Source organism: Coenobita brevimanus, chromosome 78, assembly GCF_032717465.1.
Source record: "Coenobita brevimanus isolate Jiangsu-jjx chromosome 78, ASM3271746v2, whole genome shotgun sequence".
NCBI lineage: Eukaryota > Metazoa > Arthropoda > Malacostraca > Decapoda > Coenobitidae > Coenobita > Coenobita brevimanus.
The window spans coordinates 25,348,613-25,360,545 of record NC_137031.1 but is presented as its reverse complement, the minus strand read 5'-3'; the positions used below and the strand labels follow the sequence as shown (position 1 = coordinate 25,360,545).

Genomic DNA, 11,933 nt, shown 5'->3' with positions numbered 1-11,933 from the left:
TAGGAATGTCGTATACAGGGTCATACAGACACAGACCTGACGTCACAGGTGCCTGTAAGCTAGCTGATTATGAGAAATGCTGCTGAAAATATTGACAGAGATTGTTGGTTGAGAGCATAGCAACTCTAAACACCTACCAAATGATCTGGCAATAACCAATTTACATTTGTATATCATTACATTCATTTTCTTTCATGCTCTCATTTTCTCTCTCTTATTATCCTGGATATCACAGCCTCTGCGCAAGCCGGGGACGGTGAAACTACCTCTCACATTCTCTTTACCTTGGATGACTCTACACTGAGTGACACACGAAAGGTTTACTTGTTCACAAAGAAAATGCTTATGACATTGCATGTACTGCTCACATAATGCCTCCTAGGGATTAGGGACATTGGTCATCCTTGCCTTAAATATTGGGACTAAGTATCCTAGCTTCGGGTTCCTATGTTCCTGATGGGGGGAAAAGCACTGGATAACAGAAAGATAGCCTTTAGGCTATTAAGGTATCCATGACCAGACGTTAATCTGGTAAAATAAGAGGTGGCTGTGAATTCTTTCATGTGACACCTTGATGTAAATCGTAAAGAGAATGACACACAGCAGATGTGCTTAATATGTTGCATATTGGTGGTCTGGGCATACACAGATTTTTTTGTTTTGAATTTTTTTTTTTTTTTTATAATAATGAGTAACTGGATGAGTTGCTCCATCGATGCATTCAGCATCTGATAATTTATTGCCCCTCCAAAACCATAGCGGTACAGGTCTAAGCTACTCACTCCAGGCATAAGAAGATAGAGTGATCAGCCACTAGCCATGATGGGAGAGCCTTTTTGCTTAAGTAACTAATTTCTCTGGGTTCCACAACATACTAAGCGATTGACACGTGGCTCATGTGGTAAAAATGAGGCACATTCCTGTGAGATGGTCATGGTTTATTACATGAATCATACAGAAGGTTTCTTTCTCTTAGGTACACATGGAATTATAATTATCAACCTTACAAGGAACATCAGCCCCAATGAAGGTGTTTGGCTGTGTAGTCTTTGTTATGTACACTGCCACCACCCAGTACTCAGAACTTTGGAGCTAAATAGTTCAGCAGCCGTATTTATAAAGATTCCAAACCAATTTCTGCATGCAGAGGCGTCTCTAGAAGCAAATATGTCCTTCAGTCACTCGCTAAGCATTTTCGGAAATAATCTACTCTATAACTTTAAAAGAGCCCTATGTTAGGGCCGTGTGCTCCAGCATAAGTTTAGTGCTGTTGTACATGTTTGATAGGCAAGTCTCCATATGTCTACTATGGTCATAGGGTGTTTAGGTTTTTCCAGCTCATTCACTTTCATACTAATGCTAATATAATTATGAAGTGTTCGGTAGCTTTATTAGTGAAGGTAAATGTTTATTCTAAACAAGGAATATAATTTACAAGCTTGTGATCGTTTACAATACGGCCCGAGATTTATAAAGCACATCAAGTACTGCAAGTATGCAGTGGATTGTCTGAGAAACAACTGTCAAGCATGTGATTATATAAACAGTAGTTTAACAGTCATAAGTGCAAAACAGAAATATTATTAGAAACTGAACAATGTGAAGTGAACTTAACCTAGTAGCAGGAGGAAAAATAATCAGGTAAAGCTTTGTGTGGAACAATCTTGGTCTTCTGTCTGATAAATGAAAGCATTTTCCATACTAATGTGGGCGCTCAGGGTGGCCTTTCAAACTGAAATAAAAACAAATAAAAATTATGGTTTGTAAACTACACCAGAAATATAGTATGACAGAAAATACTACATATCAAGAAAATCCAGTCCCAGAAAATCCCTTGCATAGTGATGAAGTCTGAGTCATCGCCGTTTAAAGATAGACGGTGACACATGGATCAAGTTATTGCATGTGCAAAATACTCTTTTTACTACATTTTCCTGTAGAACTCCCTGGCTGGTGGACATGCATAAATTCGGCAGCCTCTCCAAACCAATGCACAAAGCACTTGCTCTTCACTCAGACGTGTGCCTAAGGCCACTTAAATAGGAGGTGGCTCATGGTCTTGTGAGCAGAATGTCCCAGTCCGAGTCATGAACCTGCCGAAATTGCAGCACTGAACCACGAGAGATGATTGGGAGTTTCGATTATTTAAAGTAAAAGTGTCTTTTCATCTACGCATAAATACGAATCTGCCAGACTGTTTTAGCCAGGCATTGGGCCCTATACTCCAGATAGGTAATTTGGTACTGGTGGACTCATTATTTGTCATATCGTAGTTTAAACATAATTATCATCTTCCTAACTCAACTTACTTTTATTTTCTTTGGCTAGAAAGATCCTGAGAATGACTATTTGCTTTTTAATTAATTTGTTTTTTCTATTTTATTAATCTAGTTATTTGGTGATGGCGGGCAATACACATTCTTGGGCGAATGTTTTGGCTTTTATGATTTACATCTGATCTACCCTCCTAACTTTTATCATACCACTGTCATTCAACACTCCCTTCTGTTTCAATTGTGTGTGTGTGTGTGTGTGTGTGTGTGTGTGTGTGTGTGTGTGTGTGTGTGTGTGTGTGTGTGTGTGTGTGTGTGTGCGTGTATGTTTGTATATAATTTTAAATGATGTCAGTATTCCCATATCCACTACAATTGATATCCTAGGTGTTACTGTAAACCCCAACCTAAGCTGGACAGCATATGTTAAATCCCTTGCTAAAAATGCTTCCCAAAAATTGGGACATGTACAGAGTTCGTGAGTTCTTCACTGACGAGCAGATGGCCACAATATACAAAAGTCATGTGCGTTCTCAGATCGAATACTGCTCACCACTATGGAGTGGATGTGGAGCGGTTGCAATGAGGCAGTTGGACAAAATTCAAAATAAAGCCATTACATTAATCAATAATCCTGCCATCACGCAAGACCTTCCTCCATTATCAGTACGTAGAGAAGTTGCTTCTTTAGCATTATTTTAGAGATATTTTTACCGTAAGTGTTCAGACGAACTGGCTTCAATTGTTCCTCCCTTTCACATTTTCTTCCGAAATAGTGAAGTAGCTGGGAGCGCCCATGAACTCACACTCTTTCCCCCGCAATGCAGAACCTCTGCTTATCAAAATTCATTTATCCCCAGAACTACTACTCTCTGGATTTCACTTCGTGGGAGTTGATTCCCACAAACATTTAATCCACTTCAGTTCAAGTCCAGTTGTTGTAAATATTTTATGCATGGAGAATGCCTTTAGGCACATGGACTTATTTTTTTATCCCTTTGTTTTTTCCTTCCTCCATTCATTATCTATCTATCTATCTATCTATAATCTATATCTATCTACATCTACATCTACATCGATATCTATATCTATCTATATCTATATCTATCTATATATCTATCTATATATCTATCTATATATCTATCTATATCTATCTATATATCTATCTATCTATATATCTATCTATCTATATCTATCTATATATCTATCTATCTATATCTATCTATATCTATCTATCTATCTATCTATCTATATCTATCTTTCTATATCTATCTTTCTATCTATCTATATCTTTCTATCTATCTATATCTATCTATCTATAGCTATATCTATCTATCTATCTATTTATCTATCGATCTATCTATATCTATCTATATCTATCTGTATCTATCTATCTATTTATATATAATATCTATATCTATCTATATCTATCTGTATCTATCTATCTATTTATATATATATCTATATCTATCTATCTACATCTATTTCTCAATCTCTCTCTCTCTCTCCTCCTAACCTATAGTACCAATATCAACTCCAGTTTCAAATTCACTGTCTGTGCCTCGTATCACTCCTGCTTTCCTCCTAACATGAGCCATATCATTGTCAGTTACCAATCACTTCTGTCATCATCTGTGTCTTGTATCTGTCCTACTTCCTTCTAATCCCAGTGTGACTTTTCCTCTTTTCACTATGAGGTCTTATTCTCCTTTGTTTTGGTGGTGCTTCTAAGTAAAAACTTAGAAATGGAGTAACAGTATTTCTCATCACTGTTGTTGTTTTGGCCCCAGGCTTATCTGGACGTGAACCTCATGAAATGCATGTTGAAACCGCTTTTGTCCTTCACTCCACCATCCTTCTTTTTTACAGACAAGGAGGGAGCTGAGAGACGCTTATCATACCCGGCCAACAAAGATTAGAGCAGCCAAGAAATATTTGTGACACCACGTGAAGGCCTCTTGCTCCAGAGACACTTTTCATACTTTTTGACATCAATGAGACTCATGTTACTCACTTGAGAATCTCAGTGGCGTTCATAATACGTCCCTCATCCCCTTCGTCCAGTGACTGCAGTGCGGCCATCTCCAAGTCAGTCAGTGTGAACCCCCATACCTGATAAATAAGTTCGGAGACACACGGTTAGTCCTCGTTTAAAATCGCATCTACTTGCAGTCGCCCCTCTATATTTATGGAATCACCACTGGCGTGTCGAGTTATATGCCTTGTACTGAATCATCCCAAAATACACATATATCAGCTTTGGTGCACTATCAAAGGTTTTTAAGTAATCCCATAGTTAAATGAAAGCTGCCTGGGCCGTTCTGGAGGGCGTCGTTCATTTTCGGATTTTCACCATTCATGGGCATCTTAAAAATGCATCGCCAGCGATTATTTGAGCTGACTCTACCAGTCTTGTTGTTATGCTGTTGATAAACTACCAGCTATTTACCACTTAATGCAGTCATGGCCGTGGTAGATGTGAGTTCTGAAGGTCTGATAAAGGTTATACTGTGAACATTTTTGCTCTTTAACCTTTCCGTCAGATGATATGCTTTTAGAGTTTTGTTCAAAAGTGTCACCTAAACTGAACAGTATCTGAAAAATACTTAAATGACTGACAAAAATGTTCCAAGTCTTTTGATTCTAAAATCTTTATATATTGAGCATGAAATGGAATGTCTTGTACATAACACGGTAACTAATTAATGTGCCTTATTTTCAGCTGATCTGTAACTTTGACAAATAAAGTATTTCAGGGCTTAAATTTGGTATTGCCTTTATGCATTGTTATTACTGTACTTCTATGTATTGATGTGTTAATTTATTAATTATACTAGTTTTATGTAAAGCTGGCCCAGGTTTTCGTCTTTCGCAGTTATTTCACGCATATCAGTGGGAGAAAAATGCACTGCCGTGGCTCTACATTCTTGCCTCAGCAATTTCTCGTGACTTACTTAATATTCTACTGCTAATATATTGCTACATCTCAGCGGCCAAGCTAGCACAAAAAAAGCACGGTGGTCCAACGACGTACCGTTCATTGAGAAAGTGAAACAAAATTCCATGTATTTGATCCCTTCACTACAAGGGTGTCATTAAATTTGTAGTTATGATATCCCGAAAGAGTTTTTTCTTTTTTCAGCCTAGGATTGGCTTTTTAAACTTCAGTGCTAGAGTTGCCTTAGTATTGTCAGTAGCAGAGATCCTTCCAAAGATATTTTTAAAATTCTTCTGGTGACAGCTTAGTTATGATGAAAAGATATTGTCCTTAACAGAGGAAATGATGTGCTACAGAATTGCACGTCAGAATAAATATAGCCATAATTTTCCCCGACACTGTACTCCTTGCCAACCAGAATGTCCGTAGATTCACACCTTCTGATATTCACCTCTAACTGCGTACGGCAATTTCCTGTTTACTGATTAATTTATGATTTGCACCACCGTATGCTTACAGTTATTCATAAATTTTACTTTTTAAGTGGATGGTGACTAAGAAAGTGCTGCTCTACTGACAAGTGGGCTGGAGCAGAGTATGGCAGAGTTCCTTACTGAGTGATATAAAACAGCTTGGGTGTGGTCAGATTATCATGAAAAGATATCATTCTACTGAAGAAAATACTCAGTGATATGCCACAGAATTACATACATCAATATTGGTCTTGATTCGAGTCGGGTTTGCAGACTTGGGAATGACGATGACGTTGAGCTGCAGCAGGTAGCGGATGAGCACCTGTGCCGGTGACACCTTATGGCGCTCAGCAATCAGCCCCACCACAGGGTCCTCCAGCGGTTGCTTCTTGTTGGCGGTCTCCGAGGATCTGTCCAGAAAGTAAGGTTTGTAAAAGAAGTGTATTTATCTATTATCTGCTTTTATTTATTTATTTATTAATTTTTTGTCTCATCAGGTGTGAAGCAGCCCGGGGCTAATATAATCTGTCCTGGCATTTAAGGCTAGGGAGACCAGACCCCTACCCCCTACATAGCATTATATGGGCAGTAAATCCCAACACTCCCTCGTTTGTAAAATCTTATGAGCCGTATTCAGCTGAAGTGTCATAATCTACCGTACATTTCGGGGCAAAGTGACAAACCTGCTGCCATCGATATTACTGGGTGAGCGAAAAAAAACTCCAGGAACAACTTAGAGATCAAATCTTTTCAAGGCTCTCATGGAGAATCCTTGTCTTAGTTTGCCTTTCTTTCATGTTCCCTTTTTTTCCCTCACAAGTCCACAATATCCTACAGAAAAATTCCCTATTTGTGCAGCGTTGCAAACTACAAATAGCGTTGCCTGAGGCACTCAGGACAAAAAGCAGGATGTTCTCGTTATAAAGCACATCTCTGACCCTGTTGTCATTAAGTCTACAGTATTCTTCAGAAAATGGACTCTTAACCCCTGCACTACTAAGACAATTTACTTAGCTCAAGACAGATTCTTTATACTGAAGGGAAGTATCACATTAAATTGCCTATTCCTTGCCAGGACGTTCTCCCAAGCTCACTTAAAATCGAGTAGAGGTAGCGTGAGTAAAACCTACACCTCCCATCATACTGAAGTTCCAAAGTTATTTTTCTGTTTATAATGTGCTCTGCCTGTCACTCTGCAGAGAGAGTACAGTTGTTGTTGTTGTTGTTGACTCACGCTCATCTGAACATAAACTTGATGCCCTGTGTGGACAGCAAGCTCAAGCTGCCCTTCTCATACAATCCACCATACAATCACAGGATAGGTAAGGAGCTGAGGCACATTTGTATAACCTGACCAGTTATTTCTGTGCCACTACGTGAAGGCGCCACTCTTCATCACCGAAACTGCAGTAAATCCTTCTTGTTATTCTAATTCTTATGCTAATATAATTTTAAGAACTCATTCAGTTCGATGGCATACGTTTTCCTTTCATTCATGCAGAGAGCTATAGAATTTATGCAGCATAGGAAAAAGGTCTTGTACTGAAGAGATTATCCATCCTGTTTGAAAAATCTCTCTTACATTATACACAGAGTAATCTTCAGAAGGTATCCGGAATAAAATAAAAACTATTCCAGTGGAAAGTGGTTAAGGTTAAAGTATATAGCACTAGAATTTTCTTTACTGATAATCTACTGCTTGTTCTTGCGACTGATAGGCCGTTCGGACGGGAATGCATTGTGGTCTACGCGCTCTGGTTCGAGTCTAAGAGATGACCAGAGGTACTTCTATTATGTAAACGTTACCAGGGGCGTAGGTTGGTCTCCTACCCTTAAATGATCTGGATTTAAGGAACCTAGCCTCGGATCCCTACGCTGTGAATGGGGCAACATGGGATTTAGCAATTACTGTTTTATTATTTCTCTCTTTTTAGTATGGGCACAAATTCCATCAGTAATTTGCCGGAGAATACCAAGAGTCAGGCTCCTATGACTCATGTGAACGATATCTACCACTATGTCAACACCCAGGTTCTTATGACTCGCTCTCAGGTAAATAAAATGGTTGGCGTTAGCTGGACTAAAATATTATAGGCTTCCCATCACATAAGAGGGTTAAAATTAAGGCTGATGTGTAACGGGTAAAATAAATAGCTTGATACGGTGTTTCAGTAATCCTAAGCCAAAGAGGATAAGAGAAAAAAACGTGGAGTGGTTAGGGGCAGCTCACAGACCAATACGCTCCGTCCCAAGCAGCCATCATGATAACACTCGAGGCCCTTATCACATGCTTTCCTTATCTTTGGAGTTTTTCCCACGTTCCTTTGAGTCATTATCAAGCATGGTTTTCTGGGAAGCACGGCCACTTCAGATTGAGTTCCCTCTTTTAATATGTTTCTGAGTCCGCTTCTCTCCATGATTCCTAATGGCAAGATAGATAATAATGATTGGGTCAGACGCTGACGAGATTATTACCCATGGAATTTTAACATTATAGCCCATGTCCGTTCCTTAGGCAATTAACACAGAATTTATTTACTTATTCATTCATATATATATGGAGGGAGGGATACTAGTCAATCTCTGCTCTCATCATTCATGGCAAACTGAACCATGTAACAGCTAGCACTTCGTAGCACGTGTTCTTTTGCTATTCATTATGATTATTGCACATAATTTACATTTTCCTCTTTTATTACTTAGATCTGTTTAATAACTATAGAGCTTGCACTAATAATGTGGAATATGATATCAAGGTGCAATATACTGTATAACTAAATCGCCTAGAAAGAAATATTACGAAATTTGTACCATAGAAAATACGGAATGAGCCTTGTTTGGAGGGAAGTATTGTTCCAGACTGGCCACGAAGGCTGCGTCTTAGGCTTTGCTCACCTGTTACGCCACGCACTAGACCACTAAGGACGTCAAAAGATAACGTTAATTCCACTGTTGTTAACTATGAATATTTTCCTCCTTGAATGATCTACGAATAGTGTCTCATGAGAGGTATTGGTGGTCGACTGGTTTGGGATGCTGCCTTTGTCAGAAGTGACGGGAGGTCGAACATTGGCTAAATTAGGGCTTAGTTTGATTACGTGAATTTAATTATAGCGGCTTTTCTTTTACTTCCAACAAACCTACTTCTACCATACCAACCGAAATGCCATTAAATACTCCTCGCATATACCAAATTACCGGTAATGCATGAGACAGCGCTAGCACGTATTCAGTATGGACGGTGGGTGTTAATACTGAAGCGATTACAATTGAGAATATGTGCACGTTGAACTGGTGGGCCTCAGGGAAAGGGTTGTTAAGCTTATAACCAAAGTCGGACACGATGAGAAAATATTGGCCGATCAAAGACACTTGCCTCGTGAGGGCGCTAGATTACAACATACAGTATAAAATGGCTTTGTTTTTGACACACACTGAATGATAAGATATTCCAACATTTTTCTCTTTTTCAGTACAGTGACTATTTTATCACTGTTACTTTAAGTAATTGCATTCAGGTTTAAAAAGGCCTCAGGTAGTGAAAGGGTTAGAACCAATCAATATTTTCCTTTGGTTTCAAACGATTATCATCCTACTGAGAAGCAAGTCTCTGCATTTATTATCACACACACACACACACACACACACACACACCGCTCGCTGGTGCAGTGGTAACGTTCTCGCTTGCCAACTGGTGGACGGGAGTTCGCGCCTCGCTCAGGTTGCGAAAAGTTTCACTGACGAAGTGGGTGGTTATTGTCCCCCTTGAGCAAGGGGACGGGTGTGTGCGTGTGTGAAGGTCACAGCCTTGCCCTTAGATCGGACTATATGAGCTTTCAGCTCCCTCCCGTGAGGGTAAAAGCTGACGATCACGACCATCAAGTGATCCTGACCGACCCGACCCGGTGAATTACACACACACACACACACACACACACTACAATGTCGTATGTTGTGTCACCAGTGCTTGTCGTTGCTGCTGTTTCGGCTGTTCTTTGTGACCGTACCATCAAAATGGCTTAGGCAGTGCATGGGGACATGTACAGAGAAAGAAATATCTTCCCAAAGTGTGACGAATACATAGCGGAAAAGTTGAACCATCTGAAACACGCACTAGTAGACACAGGGTTTTCATAGTATTTCGCCAATTGTTAATTTCCTTCAGACGGAACTGGGAAGATGGTTCTTTGACTACAGTTGTGGACATAAGTACCGATTTACTTCTTCATAATAAATAACTACACAACACTCAAAGACAGCATACCTCCGCCAATACCTATAGCAAACAACTCACATTACCGCCAAAAATTAATAGGCTCTTTGTTGGCCCATGATTCACATACCCACGAAATTTCACTGAAATCTATCAATAACTCTTTTGTTCACAGAGGCAACGAGGTACTGAACATTATTTCCTGAAACCCCGAAATACGACCCTCGGAGCCAGAAAAACTCGTTGAGATATTCAGTTATGTAATATATTTTCCCACACGTACAGAAATACGAGATGGCAGAGGGAGTTTCATGGACCGTTAGTGGGCCTCGTCAAAGCTGCTGAAGTCAATAGACAAGGAACAGAACTCTGAGGGACATAAGATGAGGCTTCATTAAAGTAGTTAATGTATACGAGAATGAAGTATCTCGTGTTCGATAAATGTTAGTGAGTGACAGAAGGACAGGGTGACAGTTCTGTCAGGACACTAAAATATCTTAACACACTACATAATAGCTAGTGACATGTATGCTGTTAATATATAATGCAGAGATTTGAGAAAAGTCGTGCCTAAATTCGAGTGAGCTGGAGGAAAGAACAGTGGAGATCCTAGCTAGAGAATATCCACTGCTGTTTCTCGAATTTAGGCACGACTTTCCTCAAACATATTAACAGCATATACAGTATGTCACTAGGTGTTATGTAGTGTGTTATGATATTTTCGTGTACTGACAGTTCGAGGTGATCCGGAGTCTAAAGAGTGGATCAATATTCTTGTCTGTGATTGTGGACATTTAACTCACGGGCCCATGAGCTTTGTTCTGCCGGGTGATCCCAGTGGACTGTAAGCTGTGATATAGATGTTGTGGGCCTTGCAGAACTCATGCAGCTCCTTTTGTTGCAGATACACGTGCATCTCAACCTGCAACGACACGGAGACGAACGCTAGTCAGTGCAATGGGTCATATTGTCCAAAGTCTAAATAATATACGTTTATTCCCTGCGGTCCTATGACTTCCTAGTTTTTCATAATCTGTGTCCAAACAGTTTTACTTAGCTTAATATTTTACCTCTTCTGCTTCTCACTTTCCTCGCTGGATAATATTCTTATGGTTCAAGAGGCCTGGCACGTCTATTTGCTCATAGGTGTATTTCCTTGATATGATGCAGTCAGGAAGGAAAGTGATGGACATATTTTGGATGTGAAACAGGCAGTATGATATTCGTCCAGCTTTCTACACTACATTCAGGATCAATAAATCGCTGACATTTCCTGCTGACTGTGGTGATGTAAGATGATGTATGTAGTATGTTTATGTGATAGGAATATGAAGGACACAACAAAGGAGCCTGAGAGGGAAGGATATTCTGAGTGACAGGCAGGAGACAATGTTGACAGGGAAAGGTTGGTGAAGTTTAGCTCGTGATAGTAAATCTAATATACTATAGCACTAGCCGTATGTGTGTGTGTGTGTGTGTGTGTGTGTGTGTGTGTGTGTGTGTGTGTGTGTGTGCGTGAGAGTGTGCGTGTGCGTGAGAGTGTGCGTGTGCGTGTGTGTGGGTGTGGGTGGGTGTGTGTTTTGGAAAGCTGAAACTATACATTCAAATCGCACCAAAAGTGGCACAAAAATCTCAAGAAATTCGTTGATGTGAAAAAACTTGCTCCCATCACGATTGAAAAACTTTTACTATATTTAATGAGCGATCACATTTTGACCAAAAAACGCCGCTGCCGGCGCCCGGCATAGGATCTCCATAGAATTTTTTGCCCATAGCTATAACTAAAATATATTACAGAAGCACGAGAGCCCTCCACAGGAGCGAGTGCGAGGGGCCCGAAAGGCTCACGAGCACTTGTCTAATAATACAATAGCAGTAGCCGTGTGTGTGTGTGTGTGTGTGTGTCTGTGTGTATTTTGGACAACCGAAACTGCACATTCAAATCGCAACAACATTGGCACAAAAATCGCAAAAAATTCGCTATTGTGAAAAAACTTGGTCCCATCACGATTGAAAAACTTTTACTATATTTCATG

General features: G+C 39.8%; 1 protein-coding gene across 1 annotated transcript in view; it reads right to left on the bottom strand.

Moving 5' to 3' along the window:
- Positions 1–4,283: 4,283 nt before the first annotated feature.
- The window catches only part of LOC145408759 (1,5-anhydro-D-fructose reductase-like), a 104,708-nt gene continuing 97,058 nt past the window's right edge, over positions 4,284–11,933 (bottom strand). The window contains exons 9-11 of the mRNA XM_080279414.1: positions 10,701–10,819; positions 5,923–6,094; positions 4,284–4,385 (exon numbers count right to left, since the gene is read on the bottom strand). Coding sequence (XP_080135540.1) covers positions 4,284–4,385; positions 5,923–6,094; positions 10,701–10,819 — 393 coding nt within the window. The remainder of the gene's footprint in view (positions 4,386–5,922; positions 6,095–10,700; positions 10,820–11,933) is intronic.